A 21,520-nucleotide genomic window follows, 5' to 3' on the forward strand; every position below is an offset into this window, starting at 1 on the left:
CCACCAGGGGGCCCAGGACTGTTCAGTTGCTTCTATGGCCCAAGCCCCTGTAGTGCTAGTGCCTCTGTCATCAAGTCAGGTCCCCACGGGCTCACAGTATGTGCACCTGTCAGCCTGAAACCTGTGAGAGCAGTACAAAGGACGGCGTGTGCGTGCGTGTGTGTGTGTGTGTGTGTGTGTTTGAGATGAAAATCCAAATTAAAATAATAGTTTTTTAATATATATTTACTATAATATCACAGTCCTGTCTGGCTTCTCACTGAAGTGCTGCATTTTACTGTAGAACAAAGCAGGCGATGCTTGACTAATAAGTAAAAGCACACACGGCACTCTCTCTCCTGAGCAGTAAGTCACTTACATCTGTGGCGAGTGACCGTACAGCCAGCTGTGCTACCAAAGCTACCTGCACCTCCACCCAGGGACGAGGAACGAAACCGCTTCCCAGCAAAGCCCCCAGCGCTCTGCACACCGCCGCGCACGCTACCTGCTCGGTCACGCCGGGGTGCCGGGGGATCTCGTAGGTCCTGCACTTCAGCTGTAGCACCGGGTCCTCGTTCAGCAGCTGTGCGAGCAGGAGCACACCGCTCTAGGGGAGCACAGAGAAGGGCCCTGCTCGTTTCCTCGCCGTGCTCCCGGAACAGGTGCGGCCGGGCGAGAGCACCGTGTCCCAGCAGAAGGGTCCTCTCTTCTCAGGAGAGGGTGGCTTCCCCGCTGCATTCCAGAACTTCCTCCACCCTCCCCTGTGCGGCCTCCACCCCCACCCAGAGGCACCTACACCTTCCCCGCGGCGGGGAACGAGTCACCCATGAGAGCAACGGGGCTGCCGGGGCCTCCCGATGGCCGGACGCCGAGCTCACCTCCGTGTAGAAGCGCACGGAGCCCGAAGTGAAGCCCAGCACAGTGCAGGTCCAGTCCGGACGCCCGGTGGAGCTCCTGCCACAGACAAAAGCCATGACCGCACGGCTCCGAAGCCAAAGCACAGCGGACCAACAGCGCTTAGCTATGCTTACCTCTTCTGGCTGGCTAGCGGGATGCACAGAGCACTGGTCACGCATTCCCTGAAACAGAAACAAAATCAGGTGGCGATCTGGTGAATGCCTTGCTGCGTCTTTCTCTCTGATGTGCTGTGAGAGGACGGGAAGGGGCAGGAGGGCCCGGGCGACCGGTCTGATTCAATAAGTGAACTCACAGGCGAACTCCACCCTGACTGATTATAAAGGCCGTTCCCATGAGGGGTCATGTCACAGTCACTTGAGATTAATAAAAAAGAACCAAAAAACAGTATTTTTCATTCTGAACTGTCATGAAGAGCATGAAAGGAAGCCAAACCTGACTGTGCACACAGTTCACGGATGCAGAACTGAGAAAGCACGGATGCCCTCCAGGGGCCGTCACTCCCGCCGTCCCGTGGGCCGAGGGCGGGCGGAGCGACCAGTCCATTATGCAGGTCTGCAGAGCACACTACTCCGGGGACTGACTGTCCTTCCACTGGCGGGCTGCTGCTTCATCTCCTGCAGAAACTGCCCCTGATAACCTGCTTCTAAGCACACGCTAGGCTGGTTGTTTCTAAAAGATTTCTTCTCTGACATTTAGATTTGAAAAATGTGTCAGGAGCTCAAAGACCAAGCCCCCAAATTAAAATAACTCCTTGACTGACTGTTACTTAACCAGTCAAACTTCAGGGCCATCACCAGCTCATACAAGAAACGATTAAAGCAAAAAACACAAACAAGAAAAATACCCACAGAAACAATAAACACTCTTGCCCCATTCATCATAGCAGGTAATCACTGAACAAAATCAGTCTTTTTGTTTGTTTTCCTTAAAGTGATTCAGCCATTGTTTCTGCTTTGCATTTATGACAGAAAATAAGTGTCTTTAAAATGCTTTAGGCTAAATGGCTTAAAAAGAAGTATATTTCTCTTTTTGATAAGGGAAGACATTTCCTAAGTTCCTACAATGTGCCAGGCATGTATCACGGCTTCCGTTTAGTGGTCTTTTATCTGAATTCAAAGTCTACACAATCTTATTCATTCTGATCAGAGAGCTCTGAGTCATAAAAATGTAACTCAAAACCATTTTTGGCTCCAGGCTGGGCTCTGTCATGTAACCACACCAGAGATTTGATTTTCAAACTTACCGAGTCAGCAGGAAACCTGAATTTACCAACTTGCATTTCTGAAGTTATGAGTTTTAAGAATTAACGTAGCCTTGGGGTGCTGAACACACAATACAATATACAGAGGATGTATTATGGAATTATACATCTGAAACCTATATAATTTTATACACCAATGTCACCCCAATAATTCAATAAAAAAATAAACAATAAGTAAAAAAATAATTAATGTGGCACTGTCCCCTTTAAACACAAGCCCAACGCTAGGAAAGCAGAGAAGATAATACTGCCCTTGACTTTCTCGCTGAATAAAATTAGGAATGAAAAACAGAAAAAAAGACAAAATGTAGGAAGAATATTATAAGATTCTCTCAGAACGCTTCTCTAAATCCTCTCCAAACAGTTGATCTTTTTTCTTAAAGTGATCACGTTATGAGTAAAATTAAGACTTGCTAACTGAATTGTGCTCTGCAGCCTCAAAGCTGGAATACACAGTGAGCTTCCAAAAGATGAAAACTTCTCAATAATTCACTGACAAGTAAAAAACTTTCACATACACATTTAACACACAGAGACAAAAAAAATTAACTGGTACCTACCCTTCTTCAACATTTAAAGAGCCACTCCATCCAAAAGCAAACTGCATTTCTTCCTTTCCTTTATCACTGTATTTCCATTTTGCTGAAAAAAATAAGTTATCACATAAAATAACTTTAACTATAGTATACTAAAACATTTATAAATTTGACTCTTATCCCGTTAAAATGATGAGCACAAAATTTAATAGTCCTATATTAATAGATTTGGGTCTTAAATGTAATGTTTAAAATTTTTATAAGATTTTTATAAAAATCTACCCTTAGTCTCTCCTTTCTTCAACTTAATCCATATAATAAAGTTATTAATTCTTATGTGCCCCCACCTATTTTATTTATAAAACTACTTTTATTTTTAGATAGCAAACAAACTTCCTGTTAAATTTATGCCACTGGAGGGTAAATCTGCTTTATGAGACCATTCCATAAGCATTTACTATAGGATCTCATTTTGATCAGTGAGGTTTTCATATCCTGTGTAAACCCAAAATCTTAACTTAGGCAATGGCAGCACTGTCTCTAAAGTGCCACAAAGAGACGGCTAAAGTATCTGCAGCCAGGAAAAAAAAAATAATGCAAGGAGAAAAAAACAGAAAAGGAAAAAAAAGAAATACAAAAAAGGTAATGAGAAGTTTTATACAATCTATAAAATAAATTATATAAAATAAACTACCGCATGCCACCACATAATGCATATAACAGAAATAAATACCATTTTTTCCTCCTAACATGTTTTCTGTTCTAGTCAGTGCGTGACAGTGAAGGCCACCGGGGAGCCGCCGATACTCACGCACTAGAAACACAGCCTTGTGCTCCCGGGCTATGACCATCAGGTCGTTGGTTGGAGATAAGGATAAAACACAATCCTGAAGCCAGGAAGCTTTCTGTGTTTTGCAAGTATTTCCTTCTCCCTGTACATGCAAAAATATTGAGAGTATGTCAATGTAGCTTGTCTGCCTTAAAGGGAAAGGGGGAAGAAAAAGGGGGAAAAAAAGGGGAAAAGAAATCTTCCCAAATCTTTTAGAAAGTCTCAATAATATTTCTTATCAAAACATGTCAAAGGTGACCAACAAATTATCCACTACAGACAGTTTTGAATACCAGTGCAAAAAAAACTTTAATGTAAACAAATACAAACTGGCAAGATATTAAAAGTATATCACATAGATATCACTCCAAAAATGATTCAGTATCAAAAAACTTAGTAATAATCCTGTTCCAGAGAAGTAGCTAGGGTGTCTGCAGCTAGACAGCAAGAATTACCTGGCGATTATGGTTGAGGATCTGTGAACTATTTGATAAATTTGACATTTTCTTTTTATTTGACCTGAAAGGTGTTTTCATTTTTCAACTGAGAATGTATTCATTATATAGACAAATTTCCATAGATAAAAAAAACCAACAGATCTGTAAAGGTCTGCTCGGGGACGTCTCTCTCATAGCCCCGTACTCGGGCTGCCCAGGGGTCCCTGAGAGACGGCACATGCAATCAGTCCTGGTGTGTGTTTCCAGACTCCCTCTGCACATACAAGGAAATACATTTACTACCCTTCCCCCCCTTTCTAACACAAATGCCAGCACACTATATTCAGGGGGTGGCGAAGATAGGGTTACAGAAGAAGACAAATAATGTAATAATTAATAGCAATACAAGAATAAACTCCATATTTCAGTTTGCAACTGTAACCCTACTTTTCCTGCCCCTGTACGTGCTTCTACTTTATTTTCCTCTTAACATATACCTTCGGCTTTATTCCACCTGAAGTTTCTTTACTTTTTAGTGGCTGCGTAGTATTCCACGGTGCAGACATACAATTCATTTTCCCAGCCCCCTATTGATGGACATCTGTCATGTGTCACAGTGACTAACCTGACATCTGTCAGCTGGTGTAGGATAAATTCCTAGAAGTGAATTTGCTGGGTCAAGGGACTGTGAATTAGTAAATCTGCCAGCTATTCCCAAATCGCGCTCCATAGAAGTGCTGCTAATTTACAACCCAACCACTAGTACCAGCACCTCCACCAAAGCACTAGAACAGCGGAGATGAGGAACCCCCCTCTGCTGGATCACAGTGAACTAGTGCTGCGTTTTACAACGAAGGTGGATTTCCAACTCGTCAAAGAGGCTGAGGCTGGCACACGGCCGGAAAGACCTAAGGAGCATGCTAGAGGCGCATCAGCACGCTGGGCGGCCAATGAGACGCAAGCTTAGCATCCTGTTTGCACCGTCGGGGCCTCTGCCTACCCCTGAGGTTTTCTGAAAACAGCCCCCCAACAGCAGGGCCCACAGCCACCACCACTGCTCCCCTGATGGTTCCTGCTCTAAGCACATCTCATTCAATCCTCTTAACAACCCCGTGAGTCTGACAGTGTTATCTGTTGCATTTTCGGGGTGAGGTAACTGAATGTAGAGGAGGTAGCAGCTTGCCCGGGGAGTCACAGTCATTGGGTGGCCGAGCTGGGACAGAAGTGCAGGCAGTCTGACTCGGGTGTGGCGCTATGCACCCACGTAACCAAAGATGTGTGGGAGGTGGGAGGACGGCGACAGCGTTGCTTGTGGATAGAAGAGAAAGAGCGAGAGCAAGCAAAAACTAGACACCCTTCAACAGGGGCTGGGTAGTTCTTTGTCTGGGGGGCTGTCCTGTGCATTGTGAGATGCTTAGCAGCAGCCTTGGCCTCCGCCCACTAGATGCACCTTCCCTGGCTTCTGACAACCAGAAATGTCTCCAGACATTGCCCATTGTCCCCTAAAGGGACAAAATAGCCCCCCAAGGAGAATCACTAGGCTGGACCCAGCTTGTAATAATGTCGAGAGGAAGGTCCCTGACAAAATGAGTAATAGTCACACCCAACGGTCCAGAGCCCCAGGAAAGCCCACCCTGGGGGGAGGCCCTCTGGAACCCCCACGTGAGGACGGTGTAGGGCAGGTCCCCAGTGCTCCTTGTGTGCGCTCCTGCCGCCTCTGGCCAACCTGATGCTTATGCCTTTTGTGTGGTAGAGGGCACCAGAGTCTAATGACACTAAATAAGGCAAAATTTTTTCCTGAATTACCCCAGATCATTAATACTCTGAGAATGTCTAATCAGGTCATGCTGCATCTTGTTCTTCAGTCTGTAAACAAGAACTTCATTCTCTGTTAATCTGCTCCATCAGAACCCGCTCTGTAAACTGTGCTACATATACCACTTTCTGTAAAACCGACGGAGCGTATTCCAAAGTGTCCTTGGGATGGACTTTTCCCATCTGCCACCATAACTGAGGACCTTAACTCAGAACCGCCTAGTGTCCTGCCCCACAAACCACTGCTGAGCAAATCCTTGGTTCTGTGCTTCCGATCCTTCGGTCTTAATGAACGGAAGCTCATTAACTCTGCCTGCCAGTTAAAATTAAATTAAACCTTGTCAAACTTCTTCCTGAACTGCCTTGATTCCCATCAAGCAAGAGACTGACCACATATCCCCTCTAACCACTTCCTTCTCAAAGCAAAAAAATTATAATCCCAACTAAAACCCATTGCAGCACTAGCACATACAACAAAGCTACCTGCTACTTGTTACAGTCACCAGTCGGGAGATGCTGCAGTACAGCTCTCTTGGTTTCCAGTTTGCCTACGCCTGACACTATCTGTCACGATGCCCACTGGAAGGCAGCACTCCCTTTTCTTCCATCTTAAAAGCCTGTTCTGTTTGCCTTGTCATTCTTTTTGGATGAGGAGGAATTCCTTTACATTATCCTTCACGTCTGTACACACGAGAGAATTATGCCTGACATGGATGCATTATTTTGGGAAGTGTTATGAACTGAGTCATGCCCACACACGTGGAAGCCCTAACCCCCAATGTGACTGTATCTGGAGACAGAACCTTTAAGGAGGGAATTCGGGTTAAAGGAGGTCATGAGGGCAAGACCCCTAGTCCAATGGGTGACATCCTTCTAAGAAGAGAAGGGACACCAGAAATCACCACGCAAGGACACGGTGAGAAGGCAGCCGTCTGCAAACCAGAAAGCGAGGGGGGAGGGGGAGGTCTCACCAGAAGCCAACCCTGCTGGCGCCTTGATCTTGGACTCCCGTCCTCCAGAACTGAAAGTAAATGAACCTGTCGTGGAAGCCACCCACGCTATGGGGCCGTTACGTCCTCCTCTACACAGATGCCAACCTTACATTCCTCAGCCGTCCCGTGCCGTAGACACGTCCTTTGCTGACACAGCTGGCTACTGCTGACAATAGATGTTAAATATGCTTTCCTCACTAAGCCCTCATTCTAGCTGATACCTAAGAAGCAGAGAAAGCTAACGAGGCTTTTTCCTTTCTTCAAAAAAACAAAAAAAGCCTCATCCAGACCCTGGCACTAAATCTCTGTGATTACAAAAGCCATTTATTCTCTTCTGCCAAGAAAATAAGACAGTACTTTCAAAAAGCTAACAAACTTGTGGAAATAAAAAGCGCCCTGAGGTTCTTCATTCTCTGCTGGATGCAGGAGCAGTCGCCGGCGGCTGAGTCAGCACGCAGGGCTGGGAGCCGCCCTGTCTCGTTCCTCCGTGGGCACTGCAGCCCTCCGAGAACCCAGCATGGCGTCCCTCTAAGCCAGGCTGACGAAGAAGAGAGCTTTACTCTCCTCGCTGGTCCCAGCAACCACGAGCCAGCGGGACCTGGTGGAGAAACCTATCCCTGTTTTTGCAGCGACGGCACCTGCACACAGACCAGGTTAGTGAGATGCTCGGAGACCCCTCGGCAGGAAAGGAGGAAAACTGAGACAGAGTGTTGAACACTGAGCGATTTACAGCCAGATAATAAGTCATGCGGTCTTATCTTCCCTAACGAAGGACACCGAGGAGCAAACGGCTGACATACTCCAGACTGTGCTGGGGCGGACCCCCGTGGCCTGGTTGCAGTCCCTTTCCGGTGACATTTGTTAACGGTTGAAACTGACCAGAGAAGAACCCTGACCCCTCGATAAGCTCATTTTGATGCATCAGCATATCAAAAGACACACCCCAAAAGCTGATGAATATGCTCGCTGGGATGTCCCCTAAAATTCCCGCCTTCAGAAAACAGATAAAAACCCTTAAGACAGAGAACCCAGTGCACATTCTGCCCCGGGCATGCCTGTGCCTTTCCCCCACGCCTTCCCCAGGCGGGCACCTGTGCTCTTTGTCCTGAGCTCTAAGTGTTCCCAGGAGACTTGCAACCAGGGCAGCAGCGGGCAGTGGCAGCTCATCCCAGGCCAGCCCCCGGGACCTGTCTCCAAGGGCCCCCGTTTGCCTCTCTAACTTGTTTCCCGAGTCCCCACAGCCCAGCGTGGCTCACTTCTCCTGCCTCTGTGACGCTCTTCCCAAAGGGCCAAGGCAGCTCCGCCTCAGTTCACTCCTGCTCCTGCGATCTTGCCTCTTCTACCCTAAGCCCTTCCTTTGTTTCACTGTCCCCAGCTTTAATAAACTTACTCTCAAAATCCCCTGGACTCGTGACATGAAATCTTTCCTCCACAGAGTCAAGGACCCACACATTCCAGGCCGTGCTGGAGCAGATCCACCTCGGTCCTGAGCCCTTTCCGGAAACAACACAACCAAAAATTGACTTCGAGACGTTTTACCTCTTCTTTCATGTGCACAAGACCTGCCAGTGCAACTCACAGGGAAAGCAGGTGTTGAGTTTGCTGTCTGTTTCCATTCTGATGAGGTGGCTACATCTGTTACCTTGGCTACAGCACGTACTTCTGCGTTTCATACGTCTGCCAAAATTTACTGATTCTTGTTATGTCTCCGGAGCTGGCTCTGCCTTTGGAGTTGTTCATCGTCACAGACAGTAGTAGGAATAACAGGTATCTACTTAGTACTATTAAGTAAGCACGAAAATGTTCTTGACAAAGATCTTTAAATGTCAGCCTAACATCGAAATATGTCACCGTCATTACAAAAGGAAAATGCCACTGTCAAAAAAGCATGCATACATTTATAAAGACTTACAGGTTCTTGGGGTTCTGTCTCTTCCCATGCGCCCCAACCATCATCTTCCCAGTTCGCTGACTTACCTATTTTTAAAAAGATAAAAGTACTTACATGAAATACAGAGCTTAAAAGATTTCAAAACATTTTCTCTAAACATGATAAAGCCAACCCCGATATATAACAAATATTATATAAATATTATATAAATATAATGCTGATGTTAAGGAAGAAAATAAGGGTAAACTGTATCAGGATATTGCTTATGCAATAATAATCAGGAAATATCTGGCCTGAGATTTCAAATATGTCAAAGTAAAGCTGTGCAAATTATTTGAATCTTAAGATACTGCACATCAAGTTTATCCACATTTAAATCAAACTGCAAAGGTGACTTTTAAAAAAATATCTCAAAATGACAAATATTTGTTACTTAAGACATTAGACAAATTAAATGTACACAGTGATAAAAACTTAGAATTTCACACAGATGTCTCAAAAATGAGTTGTTTTTTGATAAGACAAAGTATCAGTAAAAAAGAAAACTGAATATTGAAATGACAGAGCTACTACTCTCCACCTTTCTCTGATATTCTGTTATTTCTTACACATGAGGACATTTTTGTGAATTAAAATAAGATGTTCAACAAACACTGTAACAAAGAAAAGTCCATACAGGTTTGGAGAGCATGATTCCTTACCTTGTTCATGTTACTTATTTTTATATAATATTTTTAAATTTATTTCATATGTTATGACATCAAAAAGAAGAAATAAAATTATCATTTTTTGATCACCTACTCTGAGTCAAACATTAGCTACTTTAGATGTATCACCTCAAATTAAGTTAAAAAAAAAAAAAAAAACACAGATGAAGTTTAAATAAAATGTGAAAAGAGCAGGCGTTTACAAGTTTAGGCTCCAGATTTAGATTACTGAAATTCATATCCTGGATCCAGCACTTACCAGCTCTGGGACCTAAAGCAAGTTACCCCGTATCTATAAGCTTTGGTTTTTCTCACCATAAAAGCATGTAAAGCAATAGTACCTGCTTCGAGTAGGGTCGTTACAGGACTTAAATCAGCTAGCATACTCAAGTCCCCAGTGCCTGACACAGAAGCTCGCAATGCTAGTCATCAAGATTTAGCCAATAAAATTCTATAAAATGTTGTATTTAAACCAATCAGCTTTAAAATCTTGGGTTGGGGGTGGTGAGACTCAATTAAAATGATGGGACTGAACCTAATATCTAGGATGCCTGTAGTAAAAAAAGGAAGGAAATAGATCTTTCATATGTATAAGGTCTTACAAGTTGCTAAAATCAATCAGAGATAGATGATAACAAACGTTAGTCTAGTATTTAGAACCATTATTCAACTAGCTCCGTGGTAATATATTCTCATCTTTGGTATTTAGTACTAAATAGCTACTTCCCCATATGCCAAGCACAGTATTAAGTCCTAAAAGAGTACTACCATTTGATCAACACTGTACAACTTATAGAAGATTTCCATACACATGTCAATTAAACAATTTAACAAATGTTCTGTTAAATAGCACATGCAGCAGGAACAGAGAAAAACACAAACACGCTCCTTAAAGAATTCGTGGTGTAGTGTAAGGGACAAACATGTAATTAAAATACCTTGTGAGTATTGTAAGTGACTACTCTGGGAACTCAGAGGAGGCAGTGAGAGAACTGGAAAAACACAGTGACGAATCATCTTAAACTGGACCTTAAACAGTGCCTACACACTCTTCAAACACACTTAAGAAACAGGTCAACAGGAGCAAAGGCAAAGAGGCAGAAAGACACACCGCAAATAAAGGGGTTATCACGGAACAACTCATATGTGTGCAGCGCTTCTATATGCCAAGTGCTTTACAGACTTCAGTTCGCTTTTCATGATGAGGAAAACATCACTGAGTTTACGTGGCTCGCCCAGGATCACAGAGGATTACGTGCGCAGGGCGCCTGAGTCCGAAGCCCATGCTTGCAAGTACCCTTCTATGCTCATTCCTCCCACGGCTTATGAAGAACACGATAGCAAACCGTGGAGTGGGCCTTGCAGTTAAGGTCAAAAGTAAGAACGCCTATTATTTTAAAATGGAAACACTTCTTTGCTATTGAGATTTTTTTTTTTTTTTTTTGGTAACTTGGAAAATTACAGTTCGTTCTTTGGCAATCTGATTCAGTTAGGCAATCTCCTTATTCTGCTAATTTCTCCGCTGCGCCACAAACAACCGCCCGATTGTAGGACTGATGGCAACCAGGCCGTCCCATTAACAGTTTTAGAAAACACACTGGCTCTTGTGGGAGAAAGCAAAGTAGCTAGAAAAGTTCATGACTCTAAAAGCTAGGATTCAGTTTCCAAATTGCTGCAAGAATAATGTATTAATCAAATCGCCACAATCTCTGAAAACCGTGCAGAATGTGCAGCACTTCATGAAGGTTAGCTGTTCATTCATTCATTCATTCATTCAAGAAACACAGTATCTTTTCTATTCTGGGCACTGTGTTTAGGTGCTGGAGATACAAAAGCAAATAAGTCTTCAAAGAGCTTACTTTGTGCACATAACCTTTCTTGAACGCTATATAAAGTAAAACCATGAAAAATGTGTCATTTCTCCTCTGTATTGGTATCAGAAGTACCTGACTCAATTCACAAATGACTCATACGATCAGAGGAGAGCAGCAATCTGGACTTCCTGCCCCTGCAGAGGCCCAGTCTCTCTCTATGCCACAATTCAAAACACTCAGGAAGAAGAGGACCTTGAAAAATACTTTCTTTATACAACATACTTGCGTTTATGACAGCTTAGCTGTTCTCAATACCCTGACTGGGAAGAATCTATTAAAAAGAGGGAAAGAATTTAATCAGGCATCTCCCACTATCACAGGAATGAACACGTTTTCCAAAGAAGCCACGGTATTGCACAGACAGAGGATAAAGGAAGGCGGAACAAACTTCTACTCCAGTAGGTTAGAGACGTTTTGAAGGTTGAGCTGGACTCCTAAGTCTCTATACTTCTGTAAGGAAACACATTCCAAATTCTAATCATCTCAAAAACAGGAAATATTTTTTAAAAATCTGCAAACTGCACTACCCTTGTGGCTACTTCCATGCAGTGCCAATGAAATAATTTCTGCAGCCTCCTAACTCCTGTTGAAAATTATTTGACACTGTTTTGCAAGTTGCTACCTGACAGCTATTTTTTGGCTGTTAAAAAGTCTCGAAATGTCAGCACCTTATCAAGGCTATTTCTTTTGCCTTCAAACCCTGCAAACTGTGTTTCTGTGTACTCATATCTGTAAACCTACTTTTGTCCTACGCTGTATGTTATACACCCACTGCTTTGGTTAGCCACACCTTGGTCAATGACCAATTAAAAAACACTAATAGTGATATTGAACAAAGAACACCAGCCTTCATAGAAATGTTACCAGAAGGAAAAACACCCTGAATAAAATTCTTTACATGAATGGCAACTTTATTAGACATTAGCTATGTTTAGCTATTCAACATTAGCTTTTGTTCAATATAAGTCCTCATTCAATTAAATGTGATTTTCAACAACCTAATTTTTTGGTCAGCTAAAAAGGACAATTACAAAGAACACCAAGTTCCAAAACCAACACTATACCATTTTGAAGGGGTGGGGGTGAGGGTGGAGAACGTCCACAGCATTCTTAAATTGTGTCTGTACTCTATTATGCAAATATTCATTTTGCAAATAGTGAATAAAACACATTATACAAAAAACAGCATATATTGGCTATTAGGGGCATCTAAAAATAGATCATGAGAATGTACCCTCGTCATGCAACTTCCATGCTACAATTCATGTGCCAGCTGTTGCTTTAGGAGGTGGCATTTTACAACTATATTACACAGGACAGTGTCCAGCTAGAAGCAGAATATTTCAATTTTAATTAGGCTTTCCCACCTCATTTCCTATACAACCTTATGACAAAAAAAGGCATTTCCAAGTAATTACATATTTCTGCTTAGTTATGAGTCTTTAATTTGGGGGGGCAAGGGTAACCTTTTTCGAGGGGTAAGCTTCCTTTCAAATCTATTCTTTTCACATTCGTAGCCATCTTTCCTTAAAATTCATAGAAAATCAAGGATTGCATTGAAGATTCAATTGAAGTCTTTCAAGAAGAATGTCCACTTAAAAGGATTTTGCTAGCCCACCTCCTCCGCAGAAATCACCCTTATTTCTTGTCATACCACATCTTGAATCACACTTGCTTTCTATCTAAATAAAATTTATAACTGGTCTCTAACCAACTTAACAAAAAGTAACTTCCTCCTCATTGACAAATAACTTGACTTTTCAATCCGTAACTTTTTTATACCCATCACTGAAGAAGATTAGTTTGAACTGTCTAGAATAATTGGTAACATAAGCTTAAACCCTCATTCTTACCTTTATCAAGTTAAATGTTGCCTGAATGAATGAAACCAATAACTTCAAAATATAATATGTAACTATAACTCCTGGAGAGAATTTTTTCCCTGAAGAGATTAGATTATATTAGGGTTTTTAAAAAAAAACTGTTCACTCTCTCACTTCATAAATGGTAGACTCACGGAAACCTTCAAACCATTGAAAAAACACATCTTAGTTCAATCATCAAAAAAAGGTTACAGATGTCTTTTTTAGGGTTATTTCCAATAAGTGAATTCTACCTACAAAAGCTTAAATAAGAAATTCAACTTCTGCTTTCCACAGCTCTATTTAATTCCAAAAACACATTATTCTGATTTGCTTTTGAACAGTCTGTCCTCATAAACTGAGTGTATATTGTTCACTGAACAAGAACCTGAAGCTAGAAAGGAAATTGAATTCTAGAAGTGGGCAATTAATTTGACAATATTTGCTTTTTCCAATATGAGTATGTCAGGATCAAGAACTAAATGAGAAGCTGAAATCATTAAATGTTAGGAAAAGGAAAACTTAATTTAGTCTCCATAGCCTAATAAAAGATCTTATTAGCACAGAAGCAAATTCATTTCCTTTCGTCCGAGACAAGAAAAAACAGATAAGGTATTTGTTTCTATAAAGAGGAAGAACCTCTAGAAGCTATGACTTGTAAATTATTCAGGGGGCCCGACAAAACTTAGTTGGGTCTTCTTGGCCAAAGCAAGGAAAAGTATCACATAGCAATACAAACTTAAAAAAAAAAAAAAAAAAAAAAGGCTAAATAATAGAGAATCTGCTGTTTAATTTACTATGCCTCAGAATTATTCATCTTCTTCTATTACTAGGGAGATGGAAATGGGAAAATAATTTCATATTAGCATTTTCCTTCCAGCACATGAAAATATGTAGCAATCAAAACTGAGGACGCAATCCCATTTTCAAGAGCAGGGCCTTAACTCTTTCAAATCCCCATGATTAAAGCAGACTAGGTCTTTAAGGTCCCTAGGATGCTAATGATTAGTGTTGTCAAATAAGTGACCTCCTCCCTCACAGGAGGACACAGGCTCTGAGAGCCAGTCCACAAAGAGACAGAACTGAAAATACCTTAGAGCAGAAACAGAGCGTATCCTCCTGCTTTAAAAGGGTGATTAAATAAGTTCCCTTTGTCCCCCCCCACCCCCGCCAAAACCTAAGAAATCTTCTAACACATCAAAAATAATAAAACAAAAATAACATATAGGCTTGAGGAAATTTAATATGCCTATTCTCCTCTCTATTATTTGTTTCCAAAGCAAGGGCAATAATGTAGTAGGTCATTAGAATGAACGTATACATTTCTTACCATTGTTTCTACCACATCTTACTCATGCCAACTAGTCCTGTCCCGAGCAGCAGAGAAAGGCAAGCATAGCTGATAAGGGCAGAGGATGCCGTCGTGAAATGCAGCTGAAGGGAATGTCAATACTGCCAACTAAAGCTTATTTCTGCCGATTCTAAAAAACCCTATTTGACATCTTATTAAATCCATCCTAATATTCCACTACTGTCCCTATGAGAAAACTTTCCTTAAACTAAATTCTTCCCATACCAGTTTAATCTTGCTATTATTTGCTGCTTTTAAAAAAAAACACAAATAAAGTCTGATAATGAGCATAATACTACATGAGAACCACTTTCCATTTATCAGAAGAGCAAAAGTCAAGGAAACTGATAACATAAAATGATAACAAGCATGTATGTGCACAGGCACTTCTGTTCACCACGGAGAGGAATACCATTCTGAGTTAACTGTCATTAAGATAAAGGCCCAACTTCATTCTTCTGTACATGGATATGCACTTTTCCCCACTGAGTGGTCTGGTATCCTTGTCAAAGACCATCTGACCATATATTCAGGGGTTTCCTTCTGGGCTTTCTATTCCGTCCCACTGCTCTATTTATCTGTATTTATGCCAGCACCATACAAGTTTGATTACTGTAGCTTTGCAATATGTTTTGCAATCAGAAAGTATGAGTCCCCAACATTTTTATTCTTCTTCAAAATTATTTCCACTATTCAGGATCCATGTCTTATTTATGTACGCTATGATACAAAAAAAAAAAAAAAAAAAAAAGGTTGGGAATGACTGAGCCCTATAGAAGAATGTCTTCAAACTTTTTGCTTACAAATGCACCCAAAGAGTTCTTTACTAGTATGTAACCTTTGCACAAAAGATGTAATTTCTGATACGCTGTAAAAAAAAAGGGGTTTCCTGTGATCATAAGGCTCTAAGTATTAAAATTTGTCTTCTTACTTGACTTACTGCAATTACTGTTAGAAGCAGATAACTAAGAAAAATAACATACAGGCACCACAAATTCTGATAAAGTGCTCTTTACAAAACCTGGTGTTTTGTAAAAGGCGGCTTGGAGTGACAACTGAAATCCATGGCCCTCGCCATTCCTAGAATTCCAAGTAAACTATCTATAGTCGGACAAGCTCTTTCCCTGGCTTTTATGTGTAAATGAAGGCACTGTTTTAACTGTAAGATATAGGCCTGGCAAAAGGGCTCACTGGTTAAGAGGTTCTCTCTCCATTTATTTTCTACCTAAATTATGGTAACCACAACACCAACAAACATAAACCTAAGAATTTGACTTAAAAGGGTAATAAATTAAATATTTGCAAACTCATAGGCATACTGCAAAGTAACCTGGATGTGTGGGGTATGACTATAGCCCCACGTGCCCGGATTGAGTTCATATGCTACAGCTACCCTTCGCTGGGTGAACTTGGGCAAGCTATTCAATCTGTACGAGCCTCAATTTTAGCGCCTATAACTGCGCCACACAATGTGGTAGCCATTGGCCACCTTTGGCTATTTAAATGAAGTAAAATTAAAAATTCAGTTCCTCAGTAGCCCTTGCCATGTTTTAAGGGCTCAATAGTCTCTTGTGGCTAGAGAATGCCAGACATGGGGATGAAAATAAACAAGACAGCACAATAGAGTAACAAGTGAGACCAAGGCGGCCAGTGACTACATCACATCAGACGGTGGGAAAGGCCATCTGAGTTGGGACTTGCATGACAAGACGCAGCTGGCATGCCAAGATCTGCTAGAGCATCCAAGGCAGAGACAAGAGCGAGGGCAATGACCTCAGGTGCAAATGAGCTTGGCTGGTTTAACAGCACCAAGTGTGTTGAAGCATAAGAAACAGAGAAGAACACGAGGGGCAGAAGTGGCGGGAGTCAGGGCCTCAGGACTCTCACAAGCCATGCAAGAATTTTGGATTGTATATTAAGTGCTACTGCCAGCAGCGCTGGAAAGAGGGGAATGCTCTGGTCTAAACTCTATGAAGAGTTCACGCTGATGGCTCCTGGGAACTAGTTACAAGAAACCAAGAGTGGAAGCAGGGAGATCTGTTAGAAGACTGGTCCGGCTGGCCAGGTGAGGGCGGACGGTGGCCTAGGGCAACAAGACACACAAAATGTCTGCCTGCTCTCTGTCTCCAGTGCTGTATCTACTGTCCTTCACAACCTGGATCCTGGGAACAGTCACCGTCAGTCACTCCTCAAAATGCCGTACATCTGCCTTTGGCCCCCACCATTCCGCCACACCTGTTCTGAGCGCCCGGTCACCTCCACCTTCCCAAAGCCCTCGGCACGTTCCCATCCTCATCTGAGCTGACCACGCCTACCTTTGATCTGAGCCTCCCCTGCCTAAGCTGCTGGGGCATCACGCCCACCTGGTGTTCCTCTGTCACTCTTTCTCAGTCTTCTTGCAATTAACCTCCACTTGCTTCTTAAAACTCCGGTTCTCAGTTCATGTCACTACGCGGTCACACATCGCAAAAGATGCTTCCGTTAGTGACGGATCGCACATACAACCGTGGTCCCTCTGAGGTTGTAACAGAGCTGAAAGAGTCTCATTGCCTGGCGACTGTGGTCGTCTCAGCATCACAGGGTAATACATCACTCCCGCGTCTGTGGTGCCGGTGTAAACCAAGCTACAGCACTGCCAGTCGCCAGTTGTATAAAAGTGTAACGCACACAATTACAGCCCGGGTGGGGCCATCCAAGTCTGCCTGCCCAAGTGCACTCTCTGACGTTCACACTGCAACACATGGCAGGACTGTAGACCCAGTCCTTGAAACTGATCTGCCACTTTTTGCTGATAACTTTCAAATTCATATCTCTGGCCCAGGAATCCTTATTAAGTTTCAGACCTGTGTATCCGGGGTTCGACTAGACCCCCTCACTCCGACATCCCACACTTAAAATGTGAAAGGCCCCAAACCCATCTGCTGCATTCTCTCCTGACATGCCCTTGCTCAGGTCCAACGCCCCAAGGCACCTGCACTCCCGCTCACTCGTCAGCTGCAAGAACCCCCGTCACCCGGTCACCATTAGGTCCTGCAGATCCCACCTCCTTCACAGCGCCCCAATCTAGCCCTTCAGGTCCTGCTCAGGCTAGTTCCAGCTCACAGCTCTTCTCGCCTGGATGCCTGGAATAGCCTCCCAAGCAAGCTACCTGCTTCCCATCTGTCCCGCACACAGCTGTCAAAGCACGCGACAGCGATTCGGAAACTCGACTGACGTTCAGTTCGCATCTGACCATGTCACTTCTCAGCGTTGGGTCGCTCAGAGGCACCCCGCTACTTCCACAAGGCTTCTCATGATCCAGCTCCCCGTTCTCCTCTTTCAGGTTTTCTTGCTTCCCTCAATAAGATGCCATTCCAGGCCTCCCTTCCTCTGCACTTCTTACTCCCGCTGCCTCCTTCATCTCCCTGCTGCTCCAAAGGCAGCACGTGCCTCACGTAAGTACACCTACACTTATGTATATTTATATTGCATGTATAGTATGACTATGTTTACACATGTACATATCTCAGTCCCACTGCATGGCAGCTGCCAACTTATTTGTCCCAGTAAATTGTACGCTCCTAGAGGGCAGAGACCACCAAACTTAGCTGATCTGTAGCACTAAGCAAACACTCACAGGTTTGATTTGATATTCTCTAAATGTAAAAAGCGGGGAGGAGTCTTTGCAGTGGGCCTTTTATCCCCACTCCAGCAGAGACCAAAGTGACAGCTGTCCCACCAGCTAAATGGGCTTCAGTCGGAAATGGGAAGGACACAAGCACAAAACGCACGCCTTTCAGCGGGAGGCGCGGAAGAAATTCTGAGGAACGGACGGGATTTCGCACGCGGGCGCGAAGGCTTCTCGCTCTCTGACGATGATCCTGGGTGGGAGGCTTCTCAGCTCAAGCAGGCGCCTGACCTTTCCAGGCGCGCTACTGTCATTGACACGTAAATGACACGTAAATGACACGTTTCACGTCATTTTAGTTCTTGCTGTAGATTCTCGCTCGCCCCCAGGCAGGTGGTTACCCTTATTTGGGGGCCGCTGACTCCACAGCTCAGGGGTCACTCACCTGTCCATCAGCCCTCACTCTCTAAAGCTGAAGCGGGGGGCGGGGGGCAGGGGGGGAGCTGTGGCGACAACAGACCCCTCGGGAGGGGACACAGCCGGAGGCCACAGACCCAGGGATGGAGGAGCCGGGGCTGAGGCCGACGTCAGGGTGCAGCGCCCGCCGACAGCTGGCAGGGAACCCCGCGGGGGCGCAGGCACCAGCGGACGGGAAGGAGAGGGAGCTGGCGGGGAGACGCGGGGACAGCGCTGGGAGCGGGGGGTGGGAGGCTGGGGCAGACCGAGACGGGAAGAAGCAGGATGCGGTTTCTGGGCGGAGAGCGAGGTGTTCAGCGGAAAGCTGGGGCGACGGGAAGGCGACACGGACGCGGCCAGGGCGCAGAGGGGACCGCAGGGCGGGGAGGGCAGGGGGTCATCGCTGGAAGGAGGGGGGAACTGGAGCCCCCAGGGCAGAGGCGGCGGAGCCGAACGGGGACCCGAACCCGCCGGGGAACGGAGCGGCGACGCGGGGTCACTTACTCAGGTCCCTCCGCAGGGCGCCGATGGGGGTCTCCTCCCGCAGGTGAGGGAAGAGGAAGTCCCGGGCGGCCTGGAGGTCCTGGAAGTAGCAGAACTGGACAAGGGAGCAGGCCATGGCTCCGGGGAGCCCCGCGCCGGCACTCGCCGCGCCTACCACGCCCTGCGCCCCGCCGGCCCTCGGCGGCCCCGGCCCGGCCCCGGCAGCTTCAGGCTCGCAGGGGCGGGGAAACCCGACCGGAAGCTGTCAGCGCACGCGGCTCCCCGCCCCGAGCACTGCGCGTGCGCAGGACGGCCCCCGGCGGCCGGGCTTGGGTCACGTGACCAGCGACTGGCCCCCCGGGTCCAACGCCGACGTGGAAGCGTCGGGCCGCCTGCAGTCGGGGCTCTGCGCCGCCACCCGGGAGCGAGCCGTTTTATTCTTCATGGCTTTCAGCTAGAGCGCCCGATCGGACGGCGTCCGCGTCGGCCTCTGGCACTTCCCAGTCTCACCGCAGCCCTGCTGCTGCCATTGTCCCGATATTTCACAGAGTAATCGCTTTACGCTCGGGGCAGGCCAGTGGGGGCCGGTGTCGTGCAAGGGCCCGAGTGTGCGAAGAGTCATTTCTCTCCCGTCGGGGTTGGCTGGGAACGCTCCCCCTACAAATGGCCGCGCTGCTGTGCCACGCACGCCTCACACAGCGCGCGTCACGCGGTCACGCCGTGGCCCTGCGGCTGGTTTGCCTTCATTCACTCACCCAGCCATTCGGCACATGCGCGGCTCGTCGTTTCTATTCCAGACACGCGGGGCGTGGAGTGGAAAGCAGAGAACCAAAGAGACTAAACGCTTGTTCCCATGGAGCTAAAATTCGAGAAGCAGTTAATTAATTACTCAACTATTTAATGCAAATGAAAAAACCGACCGCTAATGCTGAGGAAGGAAAGAAGTGCAAAGCGCTATAACGGAACCCAACAGGGCACCTTGCCTCCTTTGTTTGTTCTGTCTTCTTGCGGGTCCAGTACAGAATTTGTTGTAAATTCCTGGAAGTTGCGATCTCATTTAATGCCACTCTATGTCCAGAGTATATAGCATAGGACCCGGCACATGGTGCTTTAATAAGTACTTGTTGAAGGAATAAGTGGAATGGAATGTGTACATCAAGTAAAGAGAATGACCCTTTTCTTTACAAAGCACTTTCTCTTTTTAAGTGCTTTCCCATACATTGTGCAATGGGATAGTCACGGTGTCATCTAGAAAGTGTGTCTTATCCTAATTTTTAGAGAAGAAATTTGAGTGTCTTTGGGAAGACTCTTCATTTATTTTTCTAAAAAAGTAAAAACAAAAGAAGGAAATATTTTAATGTTAACACAAAGCACTGTAGACATGCATACACTTGCCACAAGAAACCTGAAGAGGCCGTTCACTTTGTATGACAGAAAATGGGATGGAAATAAATTAAAGGCAGGTACATGAAGTCCAGAGCATTTATTTCTGACAGGGCTGTATACACACTTAGTCCCAAAAATATAACAATTACAACTTAGTGCCCAGCTTCCTACTCCATTAATTCCTGTCTCTAGAGTAGAACAAATTTCACAAAATAAGATCAATAATTGCCATGTTATCAGGTTATCAGGGGTCAGTTCTTGACCTATAAAATAGATGGTTGGATTAACTGTGTGATAAGATTCCTCACAGATCAGAGACCTGTGATTCTGCATTCAAAGCTGGCAGAAAAGGCAAGCTTATAGTGCTCCCATTTTCCACCTGAAAAAAAAATGCAGTGTTTCCTCGGATCATCCAGTTCCGATGATTAAACCCCAGAATATGACCGTAATACTGAAATAAATTTTAAATTTAGTTTCTTCGCTTTATAGTATAAATCGAGAGCACGTGACACTTTTTTTGAAAGCACCCAGTGTCGTTGCTTGACAATCACTCATGTTCCTCTTCAGGTAAACGCATTTCGTGGAAGTAACTGCCCTTGGCTGGTTCAGCTGGCCTTTGTTCTGTGCCGGGGCGCTCGTTCATCTCTAGTGTGGTGGCCACTGAGTTTCACTACTGCTCAGTTTCAATGGCGAAGTTCCTGACTTCCATCCAAGTGGTATTGAAAAGGCTCATTCATGAAAGTGTGTAAGGCCTTCAGAGACCCTTCACAGAAATTACAACACATTCATGAACTGAACTCTTCCCCCAGGAAGTTGTAAGGCTGCAGAGGACGCCTCTGGAGCTGCGCAGCCCTGGTTTCTGCGGAGTGCAGGGGGGTTGTGCTAGACTCTGGGTGTCGCTAACTGCACAGTCCTCAGAAAGCACAGTGTGGGCAATGTACAGGCTTTGGACAGCCCAGCACAGTGTCTCTCCTTGAGGCATGAACTCAGGAGCTAGATTTTTTTAAAGTTATTATTATTATTATTATTATTATTATTATTATATATAAAGAGAAGTTAGAAAAATGGAATTAGGCCAGGTTCCTGATGATGCCACCCACAGAGGTGGCATTGAAGGGCGGGATCAAAAGTGCCAC

At 44.8% G+C, this 21,520-nt stretch overlaps 1 protein-coding gene across 1 annotated transcript in view; it reads right to left on the minus strand.

Annotated features, from left to right (window-relative positions):
- RAB3GAP2 (RAB3 GTPase activating non-catalytic protein subunit 2) overlaps nt 1-19,178 on the minus strand; it is a 49,460-nt gene extending 30,282 nt beyond the window's left edge. Inside the window, exons 1-8 of the mRNA XM_090263389.1 lie at nt 19,020-19,178; nt 8,680-8,744; nt 6,186-6,188; nt 3,506-3,626; nt 2,719-2,800; nt 1,011-1,058; nt 858-933; nt 485-586 (exon numbers count right to left, since the gene is read on the minus strand). Of these exons, the coding sequence (XP_090119515.1) occupies nt 485-586; nt 858-933; nt 1,011-1,058; nt 2,719-2,800; nt 3,506-3,626; nt 6,186-6,188; nt 8,680-8,744; nt 19,020-19,134 (612 nt within the window). The 5' untranslated portion in view covers nt 19,135-19,178. The remainder of the gene's footprint in view (nt 1-484; nt 587-857; nt 934-1,010; nt 1,059-2,718; nt 2,801-3,505; nt 3,627-6,185; nt 6,189-8,679; nt 8,745-19,019) is intronic.
- Nucleotides 19,179-21,520: the final 2,342 nt, after the last annotated feature.

The sequence above is a fragment of the Furipterus horrens genome, unplaced genomic scaffold (assembly GCF_987537825.1).
Source record: "Furipterus horrens unplaced genomic scaffold, mFurHor1.1.pri manual_scaffold_15, whole genome shotgun sequence".
Taxonomy (NCBI): domain Eukaryota; kingdom Metazoa; phylum Chordata; class Mammalia; order Chiroptera; family Furipteridae; genus Furipterus; species Furipterus horrens.